The sequence below is a fragment of the Thunnus albacares genome, chromosome 15 (genome assembly GCF_914725855.1).
Source record: "Thunnus albacares chromosome 15, fThuAlb1.1, whole genome shotgun sequence".
Classification (NCBI taxonomy): Eukaryota; Metazoa; Chordata; class Actinopteri; order Scombriformes; family Scombridae; genus Thunnus; species Thunnus albacares.
Window position 1 is genome coordinate 24,068,894 of NC_058120.1, and position 23,750 is coordinate 24,092,643.

Consider the following 23,750-nt stretch of genomic DNA (forward strand, 5'->3'; position numbering starts at 1 on the left):
CCTCAGTGATGTGCACCTACTGCAGCACGCTGTGTAATTCTATTGCAACTGTTGTGATAATCAATTAATCATTTTGAACCATTTTTGAAGAAAAAATGCCAAAATTCTTTGATTCCTGCTTCTCAAATGTGATTATTTTCTGGTTTCTTTAGTCCTCTATGATAAACACAATATCTTTGGATTTTGATGTTGGTTGGGACAAAGGAAGACATTTGAGGACATCACTTCGGGTTTTGGGAATCGTTTTTTTAGCATTTTCTGACATTTTATAGACCAAACAAATAATTGATTAATTGAGAAAATAATTGTCAGATTAATTGTTAGTTGCAGTTTAGATTCATCACTTTTTTATGGGTAAAGAAGTTTTCATACAAGTGTTTACTGTGAGTCAACATTTTGGGGCTGAAGATGCAGATTTAGATGGTTTTTTTTTGATCACTTTGTTTATATATAATTTAAGTAGCTTTTCCAGACCTGCTAAACAACATCCAAGTTCTGTATCACTGTTGTAACCCAGACAGAATAAACATATTAGTATCACAGTAACAGCAGTATTACTGTGGAGGGTTTTCACTGCTTATTCCATGTTGTGGTTCGCTGCATTTCTCACCTTGAGGTTAAAGGTCACCACGGTGCCGTTAGCCAGACCAGCGTATAAAATCTTCCAGCGGCTGTGGAGGCAGAGGACTCGGTCTGACAGAGAGAACTGCTGCTCCAGTTCTCGTGTCTGCGGACATGAAGGAACATCAAACATCACACAAACTGAATCCAATAAATGCTTTTTATGCTTCATTACCTGGTGTATCTTTTTAGGTTGTATCCTTTTTTGTTGTTGTTTAGGTATTTATATGTATTTATTAAATATTCCACATATAGTTTTTAAAAATATTACAACCTTTGACTGTTTTTAGCTTTATGATTAACAGCATTTTTCTTTCTTTCCTATCAAATGTTGTTTGTGTATCTGTTGATCTTACAGAGATAATAAAGTTGTATTGAATTGAATTGAATATTAAGTGTAAATGCAGTGATACTTGAATTACAGTGAATTAAAACATCTCTATAAATTTAAATGCAACTTGATGTAAAGAGTGAGACATTTAAACAAAGACATTTTTATACGTCACTTATTGTGATTCACAAAAATGTTAATCTCTATAACAGATATCTGCATATGAATGCAGAATCTGTAGCCAACAGGACAAGATTTTGGTACCAGAAGTGTTCTGGTTACCGTTTGTAGTCCGTTGCATGAGAGTAAACAGTCCAAGTGGAGATCAAAAGAGGCGGAACGCATTGGTCGAAATGCAATCTCGAAACCCATCGGCTATCGTCTGACGATAATTTAGCTTTTTATTAGCTTTCTTTTCATATGCAGATATCTGTTTATAGAGATTTGCCAAACTGTCATCTGGACCGTCTCAAGTTGCTAATCGGACTGTAAACAACGACCAGCACACGGAAGAGGAAGTCTTGGCCCGGATATCCATTATACAGATATCCACTTGCCACATCGGAAATATTGGCTGTTCATCAGACAGATAGCCGATGGGTTCCGCGATTGCAAAAATGGCAGTTAATGATCAATAAGAACAGGACAAAGAACACCATAGAAGAAGACAAGAACAACAAAAGTCATGTTAAAGTTCACTAAACGAAGTACATTTTTGTCACGCAGACGTCAACAAACCAATTAATTTGTGGAATACCGTAAAGATAATTATGAATCAGATGAAATGGAAGAAGATGTGTGTTTTTACCTTGAGACTGTAGCAGCGGATGGTCTGGTCACTGGAACCAGAATAAAGGCGGTGATGAAGGCAGGGAGCAGCGGACACAAACAGGCAACTCACTTTAGAACTGTGACCCTCAAACACAGCTACACATTTATGGCTCTGCAACAGCAACAACAGAAAACAGAAGATTATACAGACGTTGCATTCAATGAAATACAATTTAAAATAAGAATTAATACAGTTGTGGATCCAACAAGACAAACAGCGGCAGGGCTCCGTCGACACTCACCACCAGGTCGAAGGCTTTGACGGTGCGGTCTCCTGAGCACGTGTACAGCAGCCCATTGTGGATCTGCATGGCGTTCACCGCCTCCTGGTGGCCCTCGAACACTCCCTCAGTGGGAATATCATCTTCACCGTGGTCAGAGGACGCATCTGGGAAATGCAAAAATACTTGTAGGAGCACAAGCATCAACATGGCAGGAAAAATGTATGTTTAGTCCATTGCGAAGTGCACACACGTTTCTCTTTCTCCATAATCTGTTTTAATGTAGAAATTCAAAACTCCTTATTTCCCCTACACCTACTTGGTATCAACTTCAAATTTACAGGAAAATTTCCAATTAATCATTTTGTAAATGTAGTTTTTGTATGTTTTTGTTCTCCCAAACGGTGGTCCGGACATGAACATTTAAAGGAGGGAGAAAACAACGCTCAACATGCATCAGGTTAAATATACACATTCTCAGAAAGCTGTGTCGTTCATCACTGTCATCTAACAGCTCTATGAATATCTTGCCCATAAAAAGTAATTTGGGTACTCCAGAGTCTATTTTAGCTTGGTGTTGGAGTATGACATTTCTAATTCTGGCTGCTCGGTTTGTGATAGGATTTTATGTTTGGTGATGTCCTCAAACTTTAAGGACGAGCGTGGAGAATTTAGTGGCGTCTGGCAGAAATGGGATATAATCTTCATAAGTATGTTTTAATTAGCGTGTAATCTCCTGAAAATAAGAATTGTTGTGTTTTTGTTAAGCTTAGAATGACCGCTTTATATCTACAGAGGAAGTGGGTCCTCTTCCACGGAGGCCGCCATGTTGCACCGCCATGTTTCTACAGTAGCCCAGAATGGACAAACCAAACACTAGTTCTAGAGAGGGCCTGTTTTCTTGCAGCCACCATAGGTTCTCCTACGCACTTGAGGGGGGGGATTACATTAAGACAAACGTAATCCCTTATTTTTAAATGCTAAATGATTGTAATTAATCAATTCGTGATAAATTATACAAGAAAACGCTTTTAGAAATATAACCTCCTCTGTACCAGTAAGTTGAGTGAAACAAGAAATGCCAAGTGCTATCAAAGAAATATAACTTAAACTATAGCATAAGTAACTCTAGAAATAAACGTACCTGATGAGGCCTTTGTTATCTTTGGCAGTGGTGCGTCACTGTGGGGGAAAAAAACAATGTTTAATACAGAATTATCTGAGATGATTTTGGAAAAGTGCACTGTAAATTATTTTTTTTCTTATGTTTATTATTAGTGGGTGTTTGCTCTCCTGCAAACACACCTGTGAGAGAACCTGGGGGTCATTATAAAACAAAACAATCTAGTTTTTATACGTTTTTTATTTTGTTGTAAAATGCATTAAATCAATAATCTAAAATAATTGTTAATATCCATTTATAATCGTTCTTCTGATAGGCTGCAATGGAGAAGTGTTTCTTGTACAAATGCAAAAAATAAATTGACAGTGTAATTAAAATGTAAGAAGAATTTGAGTCTCACCTCTCAGAGGATTTACACACTTCCATGTCACTGGTGGAGGTGACTTCGTTGCAGGCCAGGCTCTGTGGCTCAGGTCTGGAGGAGTCTGGGACCTGGATGAGGGGCTGCTGACAGACCGCTGTGACCTCCATGCTGTCTTCTGAATCAACGGTCACTGTCTGCTCAGCAGGGGCCACCTGGGGAAGCATCATCTGTTTGAGAGACTCTGTGTCTAATCTCTCAAGTCTGATGGCTGGTAACAACCACACAGATGCTTCTTTGCCCCCCTCCATAATCACAGCACCCTCTCTAGGCTGAGTGGAGGTACTGACCTGAGAGCCACCACTGGGTCTCCTGCGCGGTCGAGGCCACCTCGGCCGGGAGGCTTCTGCGTCCACCTCGGTGTCGCTGCTTTCGGGCTGCTCCGTCCCTTGAGCCTTCTTCAACACCTTCCTCTTCTTCAGCTTTCTTACTCGCTTTCCGCTCCTCAGTTCAGAGGGAGAGGCTGGCATATTCAGGACTGAAAGCACTGAGGGGGTTTCAAAGGACTGTGTGGTTGAACACTCGGCAAGGCTTCCCACCTCAGAGCCCCTCCTGCTGGCTGAGAGAAGCTTTACGGAGGCTTTGGAGTCCTGCAAAGTGAGACAGTTCGTTGTTGCCTGTGAAGCTTTGTCAGTTGTCTCAGACATTCCTGACAAGCTTTCTTTGCAGTCTACAGACTCTCCAAAGCTCTCTCGTTCATGTTCTCTGTTAGCTTGGTACCACTCTGGGTTTCTTTCAGGAGATAGCTGCGAGTCAAGGGTGGGGTCTGCAAGAGTTTCAGAGGCACATAGATCAATACATTGCAGATTTAACTTACATGAACAATGAGAAAATGAGAGGACATTTTTGAGCATTTTATCAATTTTCCCTTAAGAGGTACAGTATATGTTTTAAAAGGTGCCACGTGGACTTTTCTTGTAAAGAAAGTTATAAAAAGAGCCAATGTTTTGGATATTTGGCCTTTCTCTGGCAGGTTGTTATGTAGCAGTAAGTGTCAGGAACTCCAGAGGCTACCTTTCATTGCTTTCTATTATGTGTTTTATTAACTTTAACGCACTTAATTGAGTCCATGGTCAAAGTCGCTCTGCAAAGGGAACATTAATATACTGAAACTGTGCATTGAATGATGTTACCTGGTGGAGATGCTGAAACAGGAGCGACCGGCAGCTCCGGAGTGGTGCTGTGAGCACAGTAAGTTGTGTTTTCCACGTGGTCCAGCTCTGAGCTGACACGGACAGGAGACTGGGGCTCCTGCTTGATTACTACAGGCATGAAGGGAAGGCTGGAGGAGGGAGGGGAGGCACGCTGGGCAGTCTGAGTAGGACTGAGTGCGGCAGAAGTGTCCGTAACAGAGGAGAGTGTAACGCAGGAGGGCATGTATGGCTCAGCTTCCACTGAATCCATCTTTTCTTCTTTTAGTTTGAGCAGAGGTGCTACGTCTAAACTACCTGCATAAGAAGAAATCACACAACAAAAGGCTCATTTCATGTCAGTTTGGCTTACTGCACTCATTATAAATACATCATGTGTGTGGGCAACGTTAGCACAAATTGGTTCCAGCATAAATTGGTTGCTATAATTATTGAAATTTGTAATGACATGCAAATTGTGCTACACTACACATTAACCTCAAATGTAGTTGAGTAGTCAAAATGACTATTTAATGTATTTATTGCAAAACAATTTCATGCATTTCATACTAAGACACGTCCTTACCTTGCATCCCCTTTAGTAAGTCGATGCGTTTGTTTCTTAGTGTGCTCATCTCTACAGTCATCTGAGAAAGACCAAGCCATACAAAAGCCATCAGGAAGTGAATATTACTGCTTCTAAGTGAGTGCTATGAGGTTGATGATTAACTTAGTATCATACTATTGACATTTGCAGAAAAAGCAAGGACAATAAGTAGTCTAAAGGCAGAGACTAAAAATCAATAATTATTTCTCTTTTTAAAGCACAGACTGTCATTGTTGGACAGTTCTACACCAGGTACACTCTCACTACCACAAAAATGGAAATAATAAAGCCGCTGGCAAGAAAACAAATACTGGATAAGCTCTGTAAACATCAGCTTCAACTGCACAACAGAAGCTCCAGGAGCAGGTAACATGCCAGGAGACAATCAGCCACTCAAACAGACAATACTAACAGTCTCTTTCACACATGGATCCAAATAAAAAGTGTAGGGTTACACGTGTGCTTTTACATTTGTTGTTTGCAGACCCACCTGTTGTTTTACCACCATGAGTCGCTGCACCTCCATGTAGGCGGCCTCCAGTGCCGCCCGGGCCTGGATCAGGTTGGTGTCCACGGTCTGCAGGGAACGACTGAGCTCCTCCTCCCGCAGAGACACAGCCAGCAGCTGGTCGATATGAAAACGCTCTGAACCCAAAACATACAAATGAAACTTTAGCAACTGGGTTACGACACAACTCTGGATTTTAATGCCATATGGTGACTTTAATTCTAACATATAACCACTTTTATGGGATCTCCTGGACAGATTTCTTGGTAAAAGCACCCAAAAAAGTGAGATCACCCAGAACCCAGATTTGTCTGTACAAAAGATACTGACCTCTTTTGGATTTGATCTTCCTTCTTTTGTTATTGTGTTCCAAGCAAGACGTCTCTGGGCTTGGGACATCCTGAAAGGCAGAAAGAAGAAACAGTTAAAACTGTGCATTCTGCCTGTTTGCATAATACGAATAAAAGTGATACTTGTTTCAACACTTTACTCACTGCAGCTGCTCTTCGCCTCTTCCCTGTTCCCTGACCGTCCAACTGCTCCGTCCCCGAACTGCTGTCCCCAAGCACTGAGTCAGATCTCTGGAGAGTCTTCACTGTCCCCGATGTTATTTTTTCTGGCTGCCTCTGCGCTTTGGACACATAGTGACCAAGCATCTGCTCCACCTCTTGCTGATTGTCTTTCCCTTGGGCAAATAAAGATTTAGGAGAAATCAAGGCTCCCTGTTGTTCTGGGCTGCGGCCTTCTCTTTGTGCCGTCTCCTTTGACATGTGGGATGGAAACAAGGCGTGAGCGGATGCCGGCACGAGGCTGCTCTCTGATAAGGAGCGTTTGCGGGAGGCAGCCGGGCCAGAAGTGTCTGTGAGTGACTCCCACTGGAAACCCTCTAGCAGAGAAATGTCATCTTCCTCCTGGCTCTGGTCCTCCTGGTCGTATGGCACCATCTCTATCCCAAACCTAGAGGGACACAGGACAATAAAGGGAATTAAAAAAAAAATTGAAAGAATTTATCACTGCATACGTAAACAAAAAATATTAAATGTAAGCTCAATATTTCACCTTGGCATGCCTTTTCCTTTGTCTTGCTTCTTCCTGACCTCCTGATAGACCTGTTCCCAGTTCACATTGCGTCGGGACCCGGAGGAGCTGATGAGCTGCCGCACAGTCGGTTTGAGCCCTGAATCCTTCTCGGTGTCGCTTCTCCGTGACTCGCTCAAGTTACGGACCCGTCTGGCAATGTTCAGATTGGGCTCGTGGCCACCTGTTTTGCTCTTGGAGCTGATGTGTTTGGTCAGGTCTCGTTTTAAGACAGGAGGCAGGTCAAGTTTCGACAGACTTGATGCGTTCGACCCTGAGACCATTTGTGCTTCGTCACTTCTGGAGGCATCACTCTCTGAGCCCTGCCCCGCTTCAACAGCCTGCATGGCCTCACCTGGGGCCTCTGAGCAAGTTTCCTTCTCCAAGCTCTTCCTGTTCTCCTCGTCCTCCCTGCTGGAGGTGGCAGCTTCTGAGCTCTCCACGGTAGAGGTGCTAACTTGCAGTGACTGGAGAAACTGGCTGCTGTCTGAAGACGACAATGCAAGCTTTTCTTTCTCTTCTCCGTGAGGAGAGGGCCTGATTGAGTCAGGTAACGTCTGTTTAACTGCATTCTGCCTACAGCTGTTCTCTTTATTCACTCCGACCTGACTCTGTACATGATCCCTCAGCTGTTCCTCCACAGCGTGCCGAGTCATTTCCAGCTTGTTGTTACTGGAGCTATCCAAAGAGCCCCTCTTTTCCAGCACAATCTCTCTGGCTTTCTTCAATGTTTCTGGGAGCTGCCGTTCTTGCCTTGATTGCAGTGGCCCAATAGGAGGGGACTTTATTCCACTGTGCTTTGTAGTTGACTTTGATTGTGGATGTGCTTGACTGGAGGCCTTACTGTGTTGAGCTCCACTGTTGAGACCAGGAACTGGGGAAAGCTTCTTCTCTTCATGAAGCAATGCTTTATTTGCCTTCTGATTGGAGGGACCAGATGAGGAGTTCTGTTGGCCGTCTTTCACACCACTGCCGCTTCTACTGCCGCTGCTACTCCTATCTCTGGGCTTGTTTTTGGGGTTCTTTTTCAGCTTCCCTTTCTCTTCCACACTTTGTCCACTAGAGGTCAACTGCCCAGGTTTCTGTTCAGGTCGAGAGTGCCTGATAAAGGCACTGGTTTCTGGTGCTTTTTCCTGCTTCTGGGGTTTGGGAACTTTGGGATACTTCTCTGATGAGTTTGATAAAGTGTCTTTATGGAGTACAGAATCAAAACCCTTTGTGACTGGATAGGGTGACCAGCGACAGGCTTTGTCCAGCTTTGGATTGCTACCAAAGGTCTTAGAGCTCTTAGCGCTGTTGTGATCACATTCTGCATTTTGTTCCTCCCCGTTCTGAAGCCCATCGCCCTGCTGATCTCCCCGGTCATTGCTTGTACTTTGTAACTGGTTGACAGCAGCGGTGAAAAAACTTGGTGGAGATGGATACGTGGGAGGAGGCCCCAACAAGCTCAGAGGCCGGTTCCTTTGTGGGTACTGAGAAATATTGTTTCTGCCATAGACCCCATTACTGCTGCCTGCATTGCTGAGCCAGGGCAGTCGACTTTGCTGACTGCCAGATAATACACCCTGATGCCACTGTTTGTTGCCCAAACCCTCCTGGTTGTGCAAGCTTCCACCATGCAACTCTCCCGACGCCCATTTCTGAAAGTTAGGAGGCTCCTGAGCATGCCAGGTGGCGCTTTTTCCCTGTTTATTGTTCTGCCAGGGTCGTGCATCCCCTGCTCTGGCACTATATCGGTTGCTCCTGTACCATGAATTGTGCTGACTGGATCCTACGCACACCTGCGAAGGCTGCTGCCAGCCACTCTGGAGCCGGAAACGCTCCTTGGCTTCCTTTAGCCTCCTCTGAAATTCCTCCTTTTTTCTTCGTTCCTCCTCTTCTTTTGCAAGTTTTGCAGCAGCAGCCTCCTTCTCTTTTCTGCAAACAAAAATACAGATACAGATATATATATAGATATGTATTACATTAACCTATATTCATAATGTCAGACATGTAGCTACCATGTCAAAGAGTCAGATAAGGAGTACACATGAAAATCTGTAGAAAGCTCAGTGGTGATGAATGCCCTAACAAGAAATGTAGTAAAAAAAAACCTGCAAAAAACCTGCAAAAGTAAACCAAAAAAAAAACTTTGGACTGGGAAATTGCATAAGAAGTATGATTCATACACACTTCAATGTGTTTAATAAGACTAGGCAACCCTGGCAACCATGTGAAGGATTGGTTGACTGCATGACCTACGGCGTTGACCTGCAGAAGAAAAAGATCTGGCATGTGACTAGCTGACAGCTGAATGCCAGCGTTTGCCTATAACGGTCTCAACACATGTCACACTTTCCCAACTGCTCCAGTCAGACATTTCTCTTCCAGTGAGACAGTGAGGTCAATATTGTGTGTTTTCAGCCAAAAATGCACACAAAAGGTGTATTACAAGAGGTGGTCTCAGGACACCAATTAATAGAGGTTTATGTTTTTAAAATCCTAAAAACAAAAAGTATATATGAAAGGAAAGTTCTTGTAATTTATTCCAGAATTCAAAACTCACAGCAAAGTTTTTGGGTTGTGTTTTGTCACTTGAAAAGGGCAGAAAACTCGAGGCAGCATGTGTCTGAACTTATCTGTGCACTCATGATATTTTTTAGGCTTCGGTCCTGACATACGACTCCAACTGCCTCTCAAAGTGAAGCAGCAGCTAAAAGAGGCCTATGAGTACCGCTGAGCAGAATGTGACTATACATGGCTTATGTACAAACACACATATGCTTGTGAGTTGTTACCCACCTTTTATTTGTTATTAAATCATGAAATCAATATAAACATGGACTAGAACTGAATTATTAATTAGAGAAATATTTTTACAGCAATATTCTTTGCTAAAATTGAGTTTACAATCAAGTGCCAATTTGTTTTCTTTTTACTAAACATACTCAAACTTCTAATTTCTTATATCTGCAACACAAGCAATTCAAAAAACATTTTATCACAATGACTGAAAAGGAAATAATTTAGGTTTTCACCTGTTTACAGTTAATATCTCAATAACAATTATTATGAATTTAACAACTTCTAGAAAGCTGCCGACTTCACAGAACATGTAACACCTACAAGTTAACAGTTTAATAACATTAAAGAAGCTGCATTCAGTAGCATGAGCGTCTTACCGAAGCTGTTCTTTTCTCTTCTCGATCAGCTCCACCAAAGCCTGGTCAAAGTAGTCCTCGTCGTGGTCATGCCCGGCGGGTTTTTGTTCCGCGGCCTCGACATTCTGCTTGTGCGTGGGGCTGGAAATGTGGCTGGCATAATCGGTCAGGCTCACCACGGTTACCTTGCACACTCTGCACTCGTGTCCGCAGTCCCTGGGGAGGGAAGGCGAGAGCGGGCGTTCAATCGTTCCTTCAGGCATCGTTCTTATCTAGTCTGGTTTGGTTTTTTCCTGCCTGCAGAGCCTGCAACAATGCACGTTGGCTCTACTTTCTGTTACTTCGAAGTCTAAATAAAATCAGGAGAGGAGAATACTCAACACTCCTTGAAAAAACAACTTGTCCAAATTCTCTATTCGTCACAGATCAGGAGGTAACTAACTTATAATTTTCTCTTGTTTAAAAAAAAAAAATAAATTAAACTCTTTAGCATCCTGATCGTATTTTTTCCTTTCTTCAGCAGGCCATAGATGGCAGGTTGAGGGCAGGAGGAGCAGCTGTGCCCAGGCAGCGAGCTGATCTAGTTGTTAATGTCCAGCCACCACAACCAGCCATGCAGCACAGTGCTGGGACGCTTGGAGGGGAGAGAGGCACGGTGCCCTCAGCCTAGTGCGCTGTCATGATGGTGTCCGCTGCACTCTGAGACTCTACAGAAGGCAATGTCTGTATTTGACTTCACACTCATGTCCGAGAGCCAGGACCCAACCCCCCCCCCTAGTCCGGCATGTGTTATTAAAACAGGCCCCAGACCCTGCTGACCAATCCCAACTAAAGCCTGTGTAACTGGAGCCTTGTGCAGCTGCTTACAGTCTCCGCTTCAAAACCTCTCCCAAGTATGTCATCCTGTGACTCCGATATGACCAGTGACTTTCCTGGCTCCTTCTCAATTTCTTTCTCCAATCTGTGTCATGGCATGTTGCCATTTTCTGACCTCTCGTGCGGTTGGCAAACTCTTTATCAATAAGATAGAGTTACTTTCTTTTTTGCAACGTTATTTCTCAGCTGCGGTGTTGGGAGTTAAATTAGTAATGATGAACTCTTTTGCTGGAATTTCAATCAGTCAGTCAGCAATGCAGACTCAGCATAGACCTCACACAGACCTGTATCTAGCTATAGATGAAGTTCCTGCATAATTACAATGGTTGGCACTTGCAAAGTGTTTATATCAAAGTTTTTATAAATTAATCTGAACATGATGATTGAAAAGATGCAACTGTTGCATGTCAAAGTTCACGACATCCCAGTAACTTAGAAAGCACAAGCCCGAGCCTGAATCAGTATTTGCTCGACTCAAAAATTTTTCCAACTCAGCGATGGGCCAAATACTTTTAGTAATCTACATGGGAGTCACGAGATAGCCAGTTGCTTTCTATCGGTCATGCCTGTTGTTCCGGAGAGATTATGTCTAAATATATATGCCACAGTTGAGACAGCTGCCCCTATATCCACTTGCCCAATAGCTGTGATGAACACGTGCCCACGCACACGTGCCTCCTAACCCAAATAGATCCGAATAAAATCCTTGAATCAAAGTCAAAGATTTTATATTAACATTAATAAGCGCAAAAAGTGTGTCAAACAAGATGCAATTATACTCAAAGTGATGATTCACAACGTTGACCTAAATATTACGACTCTGATTTCAAATTATGAATGTTATTTCTGATTATTTGGGAAAATAAACTTATTACACGTTTTTTTGTCTGGTATCAATATCTTGCTGACGTTCAGGTTATCTGAGGGGAAACAACTCACCGGCCTTTGAGCTTCTCCAGCTCACGGTGGTGCAGCATACTTCTCATGTGCTCATCCATCTCCTGCACATACACATTTTTGTTTAGTTAAGTGATAGATAGAAGGGTCGTTTACATGTCCCAGCGATGTAGAACACAGGTGACAGAGATACAGAGGAATGTTGATGCAAAAGTGCAAAGGATGGTTTAAAAAAGGTGTAATAAAGCTGTTTAAAAGTATATAAACACAAAACCATGATAATAATGTGCATCAGGTAGTCTAGATATGTGTACAACATCATAACAGAACTATGATAATACTCTATCAATCATATGTCAGACAATTATTATTGATTTTGTCAACAACTGTGTAACGCGAGTGTCCACGCAGCCTGACTTCCTGATTTGTATTAAATTAAAATATCACAATATTTACAAATTGACAGTGTGAATCATATTTGAGACTACATTACCTGCTTGGACACGTGGACCGTTTCACACAGGATGCACTTTCTGTCTCTCGCCATTTTGACTGCAGGTTGAAATCCGCCCATAACTGTAAACAGAGAGAATTGATTAAAATAAGATAATTCATCACCTACAGCTTAAGAAGAAAGCTACAAAGCTCTGTGACACTATCATGAATTATAAATTAGGGCTGCAACTAATGATTGTTTTCATTATCGATTAATCTGTTGATTATCATCTCGATTAATCAATTACTTGTTTGGTCTTTAAGATGACAAAAAATAGTGAAAAATTTCAATCACCATTACCCAAAACCCAAGACGCAACCTAAAATGTTTCGTTTTTCCCATCCAACAGTTCACAACCCAGAGATCAGACAATATCCACATTTTCAAAGCTGGAATAAGAAAATTTTTAGCATTTTTTCCTTAAAAATGACTGAAACCAACAAGACAATTATCAAAATAGTTGGCGATTAATTTTCTGCCGATCGATTAATTGACTAACCGTTGCAGCTCTATTATAAATAGTCTGATTCAACAACAGTTGGATATGTTATTATGAAAGTATGTTGTCTGTTGGTGAGGGGAGCTCAAGGCTCATTTTCTCTTGACAACCACACCTAACTATTCAACAACATGCCTCGGTGCCACAGCCAAATGCCAGAACAGAGTTCAACCTGGACACTGGTCTAATTCCAGTCTGCTGATAGAGCAACTCTGCAGCCAGCAGCAGAGCCATGGCAGCACCAGAGCTATGTCTGGACTTGTTTAACATTCACAAACTAACGCCAACCAAAAGTCATCTGGTGAAGTTATGTCTGTGGGCGTTTAATTCCTCTACACTAACAGCAGTGCATTATCAAGATGCAACTGACCGGGTGGAGACCCTGATCTATTTTAAAATGTTTCCGGTTCATGAACTTTGGGATGGATAGAAAGTTGAGAGAAAAGCTTTAAAGACTATCTGTCATTTTCTAAATAACCTTTGGTACTGTCTAAAACCAAACCACAAGAAAAAGCAAAAAGGAAACATCACTCCCATCTCTATTGTTGAGGTTTTGTAAATTGAAATATAAAATCTGAAGTTAGAGACACGGGATATCAGTGTGAACATCCAGCCAAGTTTGGTTTCAGGTGCATGATAGATGAAGATAGATTCACAAAGAAGAAATACATCTGCAGTAAATTATTTTATAAATTATAAATAATTAATGATACTTTAAAAAAAGCTACTGTCTAGCACACTTTGTCATTGTCACTTTGTCTTCTGAGCCACTGTCCTGCCTTGCCTGTAAGTCACTTTTGATAAAAGCATGTAAATGATTTATTTATCTACAGTATGCAATGTTTTGGCCACACAGACCCTTCTCAAGTATCAATCTAACTGGAAGTCACACATAGTGTCATTAATGTGTGCAAAGGCATCTTTTTCTAACTCAAATCTGGCTGGTTCCTAAAAAAGACTTCTCAAAAAATAGAAAAACTGGGACTCTCAATGTCCCACAGCCAAAGACCGACAAGGCTAGGTTGAGGATTTTGAGTGGCTAAGAAAAAGAAAAACGAGTGCAACACTTGTCCTATTACAAAAATAGCTATCCTTAAATTATATTAACATATCGACAGGTCATCTAGGTTGGCCTTCACTGGATAAAAAGCACAAAACTCAGGATCTATGTATATAATCGTGTAGTAAGACTGAGCCTGGGTTTTCTGTCATCTTGATGTGATGATGGCTAATATGGCCTGAACATCATGCCAATTCTACATGAAGCAAGTGCCTTTTTTCCATCTGAGTACAACTTTACAACTTTTACCATATACAGTAACAAATCAGCACACTTTATTATAGAATAGAGTCTAATAATGACCAAGGGTAAGGTCTGGAAATCCCATCGTCCCCATTAGTTAGGCCTATATTCTGTTTATAACTTTATGAAGACCCTCACAATACCTCCATCACCATTTCTCTATTTATAATATTAGTATGGTCCATGGGTCATGTCCCCTATCCGCCGCTGAATCTCGAGGGGCAGCAGTCAGGACATTGTTATATAACGTTACCTACTTCTGTACAGTGATGTTAGGTATGATTCACAAGTTTAAATGTCTTTCTTGATCAGGAAGATGCTGACACACTTGATGAAGGATTATATTCTGGTATCATCCACATGAAACTTTCTTCTGCAAGCCTCAAACCAGACAGTTTGCCATTTTGGCTAAGTTAAATTAAAAGATACAGCAACAAAAACATAACATCGGGTTCTAAGCTATCTGGCGATTAAAGTTAGCCGAGGAGTTCATCATCACAAATCGGGTATCTTTAATATTTTAACATGTGACGTTTACATCTAGCGCTACTAAACAAATAAAGTTAGTCAGCTGGCACAACAATTCTTCAATAACAGCTGTATTACAATCTAAATTACTCTAACCCAGATAACTTTCTCAACGAGCGAAAGCTTGTTTAAGTTGTTTGTTGTTAGCATAGCAGTAGCTTAGCTGTTCAGTTAGCAGAGTAGACATTCATTCGTGTCTTCATAGTAATTTGCAAGAAAAGATACCAATCTGCACGAATCATGAACTGTTAAAAATAAAAAAGACTTCTAACAGAGTTAACTTTGTCTTGAACTGTTAGCTAAGAGCTACAACCAGTTAACGTTAGCAAGCTAGCAACAGCATGCTAGCCAGCGACAACAACATAACACCACCAATGTATTTAAATAAGTAACTGAAACTGTGAGGGAGTACAGCTAAAACATAATGTTTTTATACATTTTAAACTGAGATATGAGTGTTTGCTACCTTTATAATATCCGTGTGTGTGAGACTACTTCATTTTCTCATCCACCGCTGAAGCTAACAACAGCATCCTCCTCGCCCCCAAACTGAGGCTGCGTTCAAGAACATCGGTGTTCAGGAAAACCGGTTTACTGCCAAATAATAGGTGAAATCCAGGTAAACCAGTTTATAGGGTAGTAACACAATTAACTGAGGGCATAAGATACATTTGTTTTTGGAGAAGTGCGGTGTAATAATCATATCTTAGGCCCCTGAAAAAATGATTTGGATCAATTTCACTATCAGTAACGACAAATAATTGAGATTTACGAGGATATGACTGGGTCCTCAAACATTACTGTGCAGCAAGTACTCAGATTCTTAAGTAACTGCCTGAGGTGGAGCTAGTTTTAACTACTTTATATACAGTAGTGGAGGAAAAAGTACTCAGATCCGTTATTTAAGTAAAAGTACCAATACAGCAGTGCAAAAATACTCAATTACAAGTAAAGGTCATGCATGAAAAATTCTACTTAAGTAAAAGTACATGAGTATTAGCAGCAAAATGTATTTAAAGTACAGCAGTAAAAGTAGTGGTTTAGTCCCTCTGATTGATATGTTATTATATATGTCATCATTAGACATCAGTGTAAGCAGCATGTTACTGTTGTAGCTGCTGGAGGTGGAGCTAATTTCAACTACTTTATATACAGTTAGCTAGTTTAGTCCAGTGGTTCCCAACCTAGGGGTCAGGCCCCTGCAAAGGGTCACCAGATAAATATTATCCATTGTGTCAAATCTCCATCTGAAAAGTAACTAAAGCTGTTAAATAAATGTAGTGGAGTAGAAAGTACAATATTTCCCTCTGAAATTTAATGGAGTGGAAGTGTAAAGTAGCATCAAATGGAAATACTCAAGTAAAGTGCAAGTACCTTGAAATTGTTCTTAAGTACAGTACTTGAGTAAATGTACTTAGTCACCTTCCACCACTGCTGCATAGGGACATTTACAAATTTGACTGAGGTGTGTTTTTGTTGAACTTTGTTCAAAAAAAGGTTAAAAATGACGCTAAAATCAAAATAAAGTATTACAGACTTTGATAAGTTATAATTATAATGTAATATAACATTTATCTATAACTTGTCAAATTGAACAGTTTCAGGTGAGATATGTGTAAATCACATATTTAGCTCATTTTAAGTGGATAATTTCATGGCATGCAACATCTCATAAAATTCTCACATCAGTCGAAAATTTAGGCATAAAAATATATTTTTATTTTCTCAAATTTCTGAAAAAACAACATGAGATGTAACATCGATCATGGTTCTCTTCATACGACACAATTCATACATGAATTCAAGTAAATTCAACAATAGACATCCTGATTCATTTAGTAAATGTTAAAATAAAAACAGCAGTACTTGGACAAGTTTGTCCACGACAGGTTTAGCTTAAACACTTGAGAGGTTAAAGGAAATCCCTTTAAAGTTATCAATATAATGATAATGCTTTGATGCTGGCATGAATGTGATATTACTTTTGAAAAACATCAGAAGTAGGAAAGTATTAAAAGTAGGTAGTAATATTCCCTTTAGATTAAGATTATCAACATGAGAACCAATCTAAAATCAAACAACAGTTTGAAATTCACATTTTCTCAGTTTTAAACACACTAAAACTGCCAAACATCCTTTAACAAACTGTCCAACCATAACAAACATTTTGAATTTCTTCAGCTTTCAGCCACATTTTCCTTTATGTGCATATAAAATTGCATTACCAGGAATGTTTAGGAAAACAGTTATGAAAGACTTAATCTTTTGAAATGCAACAACAACAAAAAGAAAACTCATTGAATTCTTGTCAAACTGACCATTTTAAAGAAGTGATTGAGCCAGCAGCGATATTCAGTTAGAACAAATTACTCACTGTTAAATTGTGAGAATTTAAACAAACCATCTATAAAATAAACTATCAGATTGCTGTCAATAATCCTTACTACTGATTACAAGTTCAAAAGGAAACTCAAATCACATCAGTGCTGTTTTTCTTCAGTTATTTGGTTCAGCTCTCTTGCTTTATTCCTCAGAATCCTCTTACGCATCCTGATTATCCATCGAATAGTGAGTTTAGCGAAATTAGCAGCCTTGAAGAGAGCCATGAAGACCCCACAAAGAATGGCTGCGGAGCTCCAGGGATTTGCAGTCACTATCTGTTTGAATGTAAGAAACCCTGTGTTAGACACCGTTAACACTGATATATAGACGAATCAGTTATAACAAGGATAAAACGTCTGGGGGGAACTTACCAACCGGATTTCTTGCATATAAGGATCCCGCCATTCAAAGACAGCAAAGAAGAGCTGATTGGTTTGCTCTGATTCAGGTCTTTTGTCATTGAATTTGACCACAGCAGACTAGAAGATCCGACATAAATGATGAAATTGAAGCTTTTAAAATCAAATTTTCATCCTGTATGTAACTATGTGTAAATCAGTCAGACGTAAATACCTCTTGACGAAACTCGACAGCTTCGTTGCTTTTCCCAGACGTCTTCACTAAAGACATCTTGACCCAGGTCCTGAATCCACCAGAGAAGGTCCACGTGGAGTAATTCCTCTCACAGTCCCTCATGAACTCTGATTTATTTGTACTAGAGAGTCAGAAACCACAGTTACACTTGGAGTAAGTCTTAATGCTTGTGCACATTATCCACTATATGTCTTGTTACTATCAAATAGCTTTTGCGAATCACTCTTCCTTTTGTTTCGTAAGTCACAAAGTAGCAGAACAACATTGGTGCCTCAGATAAGCTGTCAGTCACATAAATGTTTGCTTAATCGACTTTTAAATGACAGGATGACAGGATCAATACTCTGTGTTTGCAGTTACCTTTCAGTCAAGTGACTAAAGTTGGAAAAAAGCATGTAGGTGATGGCACTGAAGTCCTCCTCTGTTTCATTATGACTGAACTGCATGAAGATCAACTCTTTGTTTCTGACATCAGATGGGCCGCGGACCACCAGAGCTTTTTTCTACAACACAGAAGTTGAGAATTAGTATAATCTGTCTTTAAAACAAAGAAATCACTATGGTCCAGTTTCACAAACAGACTGTAAGGTCAACAGGCCAATTTCGAATAGTGATAACTGAGTTTTTTGCCTGTATGTCCACTGGTTTTCAACAAAAGACAAATATTTGTATGTGGAGGGATAGAGAGGGTCAGTGGCCCAGCAATATACAATTCTGAGCATTACTAATATAAAATATTGATAGTGTAAAATGAAATTAAGTTCATATTAATGGATTTAGTCACTTTTATTCTTATATTTGTTCCTTGTCGTTTTGATTAAGGGGGTAATCATGCTCTCAGTTGTGGAACTACAGTTCCCATAATGCTTTGGGGGTTGTAAACAGGATGTCTAATCATTACCATGGATTTAGTGGAGCCCTGTTTTATAGCCTGTATTTGTTTAAATTTTGACAAACTGGACGTACAGACAACTATCACTGGATTACTTTGATATTGAAGAAAACTTACAAAGGTGATGATTCTCAGGCAGGTTCTGGAGATATAGGGAGCTTTTTTTTATTTCTAAGCAGATTTATGGATGTTTATTTGCAATGCTTGATCAGAGATGACGACATCTCTGGAAAGTGTAAGTTACACTGAATCTAAAAATGTGTGTTCAGATTAAACAGAGTTATGATTCAAATAAGGAGTACGAGTATTGACCAAAAGCCTTATGTCTCTCCCTCTGCAACCCCCCTTAAACAACCTTTAATCAATATCTGTGAAACCACCAACTTGAGGTATTTACAACTGACCTCTGTTTGATTTGTGAATGGTCCAATGTAGGTCACTTCCTTAATAATGCAGTCCCCTTTTTGAGGCTTGCCTGGATCCACCAAAGGAGGAATGTAGTCATGGTTGTGATGCCTGCAGCTCAACAGCTGAGCTTTGCCGGGGTACAGAGCAATACCTGCTCAAAAAAAACCAAAACATAATTAATAATGAACAACAAACCAATACATATTGAGACTTAAATAAAGCAGTTAGATTCACATTATTAAAGGATGGGTTCATATTTGGTGAAGTCTATCTTAAAACAAGAGTTAGGTGCCCATATGAACACTGAAAGAGGGTTTTCCTCGCTCTAATCATTCCTCCTGTTCATACTGGCCATTAAAATATCTCCTTCAAATGTGCTGTTGATGTACTCACACTTTATATTTGTGCTAAGCTACGCTGACCAGCTGCTTCTGTCACGGGTTCACCTTCTTAGTGACTATTTTTCATGCTGTTCACCTGCCTGATCACTAACTCTCCAGATCCTGCCACTCCCATCCGCCCTGCAATCACCGCCCATCTCCTCACCTGAGTTTCCCCGCCCATCTCCTCACCTGGATCCCATTATGCTCATCAGTCACTCCTCATATACTGGCCCAGATTCTCACACCCCTTGCCAGATTGTCTAGTGTGTTTGCCTAGCTTTCCAGCATTTCCTCATCTGTCTGTCAGCTCGCCTGTTACCTGTTTGCCAGTCTGGAGATTTGCTTAGTCCCTTGGGTTTGTCTGCCTGATCTACCTGTCTGTCTGGTTTGTGACTCCTGCTTGTTTTTTTGGACTAATTAAAGAAAATTGGACTCTGCTCCTGTCTCTGAGGTCGTGCTTTTGGGTTCTGAGTCATTACAGCTTGCAGTTGTTTCATATTGATTGAACAGACAGAGAAAAGTTATCAGTCTTCTCATTGAACTCTTTGCAAATATTCCCAAAATGTCAAACTTTTCAAGACGCTGCACCTCCAAAACGGCACCAGACATGGCTGTAAGAAGATATGTGATATATGTGAGACAATAGCAAAGCCTCTAGATAAAGTTGTTTTGAGCAACAGAATGACTGTAATTCATTAAGTCAAAGCCGAGTTCAGTCTCTGTTCACTTAGCAGAAAATTGCTGATACTAATAACCTATTAGTGGCCCTAAATTACCCCTAAAACTAACCCAACCTATGTATTATTCATACAAACCAGGAGGGGTAAACGTGTCAACCTCTTTGTAGGTGACAGACATGACGGGATGATTGAGTTTGTCCAAGAAGTCAGAGATAGTCTGGTAGGCCAGGAACGCTGCCACCGCAGTGAGCACCAGGTAGATGAAGATGAGCACCACCGTGAAGACATTCTTCAGGCAGGCTTTACTAAACTTCATCGATGGACTTCTTCCAATGACGTCATCCTCTGCATTTGAAGAAAAGAGCGAAGCAGAAAAATGTTCAGGAAGGTGAATCAATTCATCACCGAGAGTTTTAGACCACCTCACTAAGGGAAAGGCTTTATATAGGTTTTATGGTTGTATTAAGGGTCATTTTACCCAAATACTTAATTAAAATGTAATAATTATGTACCAGCAGTAGTGGCTGACACCAAAACAAGTACATCTAGTGATTTGTGACTATATGTATTATCTTTAAGCTCTACCACTGCCATACACAAATAAAAATATGCAGTTTTCTTGAGAATTTTATCCTCGTAAAGGTTGGAAAGCTTCTACAACAGTATTTAGATCATCACAGGACAGTAAAACCAGAGTTTATCAGCTCGTTAAAGCAGACAGACGATTAAAAATGTATGAACTCATGATACTGTGAGATTCTTTAAGATAAGAGCGTCCGCCAGTCGGCACTGAGGCACGTGTACCACTCTACGGGGTTATCACCTTTTGAAATGCTGCCATTGGGGTCCTCTTGCTCCAGTTCTTCAGTCGGATCTTCAAAAAAGCCTTGAGACTGAGTCTGACCTTCTTCTTCTTCTTCATCATCATCGTCATTAATGAACTGTGATGTTCAAAAAAAGAAAGATATTTTAAGCAGAGAATTTAAGGTTGGTTCATTATGGTAGTGCATCAGTGGAGAAATCCAAAAAATGCTGCATTCAAATTTATACTTAGGTAAAAGATTACCAGCAACAAAATGTTTAGTAAGGGAAGTTCTTGAAACAACCTGTAAAATCATGTTGTTGAAGGTTTAACGAGCTCCGTATAATACTGGTCGGTTTAAACTGTAATAGTGCCTCATGAGTTATGTTTCACAAACGTTACTCCGCAACTACAAGTAATTACCAGGTAAGTGAAGTGAGCTTTAAACTGCATCTCACAGTCTTCATCAGCAAGTTGGACATCTGTCATTTCATAACAAGTGGTTGCAGATGTAAGTTTACAAAAAAGCTACTTAGTGGACCTTGACTGTAGATTATTTTGTCACAGATACTCATCCCAAGGTCATGGATTAACTCAACTGTTTTGAGGTTTGATGGTTCGAGGTAGTTGAATAAAAGTGTACTAAGTACCAGCACTGAGTACCTCTACTTTAGAAAATGTGCACCTATGAAAGCCATCACACCAATGAAAGTGTACTTTTCACTTCTTTTGATAAGATGATCTGTATTTGTGACTCATCAAAACCAAATTATCTGCTATGAGGGTGAATCAATGTGTCCACAATGACCCACTTTAACTAAGTTTGAAATTATGTGAATTAACATTATTATTGTTGTTATTAAAATAAACTGCATTATATATATTAGACTCCCCTTTCTGACTTCTCCAAATCTCATATTGACCTTTTTAAAAAGTCATAAGAGAGTTACAGTTATCATGAAAGACTAATTAGTAAATCCTGATACTGCAGATATATCAGTATCAGTGTGTATATCATCCTATAAATGACAGGAAATTGAAGTATTACAGTAATTACAAAGATATGTTTTGATTTAAAAAAAAAAACTATTTTAAGGGAAACTTATCAAAAATGTTGAGACTATTTATGCTGTGGGTTGTGCAAAGCAAACTAATATTGGCCATTATATCATTATCAGATTTTCTCAATTATCAATATCTGTATTGGCCTGTATCAGTCGGGTTATAATAACTAATGTTTCCAAAGATTAGATGTGAATAATTTTCTGATTTGAAATTTCTCTTCACATAGATAACAGAGAAAAACATAAATGACAAAACTAAAAGTGGTGTCCACTCATTATATCTGGGTTCATACTGTATGTAGTTTTTAATTTACAACTCTTAACAATTCTTTAACAGACAGAAAATACTTCATTTATGGGAAATGCCTCATTATAGAGGTTTTAAGAAATAATCTATTATGCTAATACAGGATGTAGTTTGACACAAAACTACAATCTGTCAGTTCAATGAATTCATAAGAATCTAATTTATTAATATTTTTTGCAAATTAACAACTATAATAAGTGGGTACTTTACCAACCAAACCAACTTAACCCTTTTTCATGTTTTTTTCTTATAATTTGTACCAATTTGCATCAAACTTTCTGTAAAACGTCCTAAAACATGAACCGCCAAATACCTGTAAATTACATAGAACATTTCCAGTAAATTAGTATACAATTAAAGGACCTGTAAATTAAAGTGTTATGTTATTTAGTGAAATTGAAGACAAAGTTCTTTGTTTGTGATGTAATGTAAGAAGTTTTGTTTTTGTCTGTTTGACAAATGTTTCACTGCTGAAACTGTATTTTGTCACGTGAGTCCATGTGAGCTGGACTCTTGTATGTGCATGACACAATAACTAACTCACTATTACCATCAAATATTGCAAACGTCATCATTTCAAGCCACAGGTCATAAAACACACCAGGACTTACAAGGTATCAATTGCAATTTTTTTAACGTTATAGAAACAGTTCGCCAAAATGACAAACCTCCTACAACACTGACTTGAAGTTTTAATGCTTTTAATGACAAAATTATATGTCACACAGTATGGTTGGCTTGAAAAGAATATGGTGCAACTCCAACTTAACTACCAGACACTCAAAGAAAACATGAAGTCAGCTGATTTCATATTGTAGGAAGCTGATCTCCTTCAGCAGCTGAATAGTCACATGATGTCAAGTGAGCTGCACAGTTTGTGGACCGTGACATTTGTTGTGGGAAATTTCAACTAAACAAATCGTCCTCGGATTATTGAGACAAACGTTTCAGATAAAAACTGTGACTACACACACACACACACACACACACACACACACACACACACACACACACAGGCACACGCGCGCGCACACACACACACAGACACACACACGCGCGCAGACAAACAGGAAGCTGTAACCTTATCCTACCTCTTGGTATGACCGGGAGTTTTCTTTCCTGAGCATTCCTCTGTACTTTGATCCAGTCAGCAAAACTTATCTCAGTTCTTCCAGGAGACGCGCCTGGCTATTTGTTCGATATCTGAAAACTGCTTTTAATAAATAACGAATTCATTTTTAAGAAAATGTCATGTCCCCCCCAGGCCCACGTTAAGTTTTCCGCTCAGATAAGGAGACACACACCATACACACGGGGGGTTGGAGACGGCGATAAAGCAAAGGCCCATCCCACGATAAAGAGGCACCTTCAGGCCACGAACCAATAGAAAAGCTCGTATCCTTGACGTCGTTTCCTTGTTTCCTTCTGTTGATACCTAATGCTGCCTTCAGGTGCTCCTGGGAAACTGCTCCTTCTAAGTCAATGGTTCTCACACTTTTTCACGTCAATGACCCCTAAACTGACACAGATTAGACCAGAGACCCCCATTTGATAAGATTTAGTGAAAATAAATTACTCCCCAAACCAGGGGACCCCCTGGAAACCCTTCAAGGACCCCCTTTGAGAGCC

The 23,750-nt window shown here is 40.0% G+C and overlaps 2 protein-coding genes across 4 annotated transcripts in view; both read right to left on the reverse strand.

Moving 5' to 3' along the window:
• Positions 1-15,172, reverse strand: part of znf106a (zinc finger protein 106a) — an 18,681-nt gene extending 3,509 nt beyond the window's left edge. Inside the window, exons 1-16 of one of the 3 annotated variants that reach the window (XM_044374053.1) lie at positions 15,076-15,172; positions 12,277-12,359; positions 11,826-11,887; positions 10,032-10,226; positions 6,853-8,787; positions 6,288-6,750; positions 6,124-6,193; positions 5,776-5,930; positions 5,265-5,325; positions 4,682-4,996; positions 3,839-4,314; positions 3,528-3,718; positions 3,149-3,186; positions 2,026-2,171; positions 1,761-1,895; positions 611-727 (exon numbers count right to left, since the gene is read on the reverse strand). In XM_044374053.1, the coding sequence (XP_044229988.1) occupies positions 611-727; positions 1,761-1,895; positions 2,026-2,171; positions 3,149-3,186; positions 3,528-3,718; positions 3,839-4,314; positions 4,682-4,996; positions 5,265-5,325; positions 5,776-5,930; positions 6,124-6,193; positions 6,288-6,750; positions 6,853-8,787; positions 10,032-10,226; positions 11,826-11,887; positions 12,277-12,357 (4,440 nt within the window). In that variant the 5' untranslated portion in view covers positions 12,358-12,359; positions 15,076-15,172. Of the gene's footprint in view, positions 1-610; positions 728-1,760; positions 1,896-2,025; positions 2,190-3,148; positions 3,187-3,527; positions 3,719-3,838; positions 4,315-4,681; positions 4,997-5,264; positions 5,326-5,775; positions 5,931-6,123; positions 6,194-6,287; positions 6,751-6,852; positions 8,788-10,031; positions 10,227-11,825; positions 11,888-12,276; positions 12,360-15,075 lie in introns of all 3 variants that reach the window. The other 2 variants (XM_044374050.1, XM_044374051.1) reach the window with 2 other exon arrangements.
• Positions 15,173-16,305: 1,133 nt separating this feature from the next.
• pacc1 (proton activated chloride channel 1) lies at positions 16,306-23,463 on the reverse strand. The gene is made up of 8 exons (XM_044376050.1): positions 23,213-23,463; positions 20,772-20,889; positions 20,084-20,293; positions 18,882-19,036; positions 17,946-18,088; positions 17,565-17,706; positions 17,363-17,470; positions 16,306-17,266 (listed from the first exon to the last, which is right to left on the reverse strand). The coding sequence occupies exons 1-8, from the start codon at positions 23,246-23,248 to the stop codon at positions 17,090-17,092; spliced, it is 1,089 nt and encodes a 362-aa protein (XP_044231985.1). The 5' UTR covers positions 23,249-23,463; the 3' UTR covers positions 16,306-17,089.
• Positions 23,464-23,750: the final 287 nt, after the last annotated feature.

What these genes read in the sequence shown, in the direction of transcription:
- pacc1 (XM_044376050.1), bottom strand. Translation starts at nt 23,248, where the DNA reads ATGCTCAGGAAAGAAAACTCCCGGTCATACCAAGAG. An exon ending in TGACACGTTTACCCCTCCTG is followed by an intron (nt 19,037 to 20,083) that starts GTTTGTATGAAT and finishes TTTTTTGAGCAG; the next exon opens with GTATTGCTCTGTACCCCGGC. An exon ending in CTGTCGAGTTTCGTCAAGAG is followed by an intron (nt 17,471 to 17,564) that starts GTATTTACGTCT and finishes CGGATCTTCTAG; the next exon opens with TCTGCTGTGGTCAAATTCAA.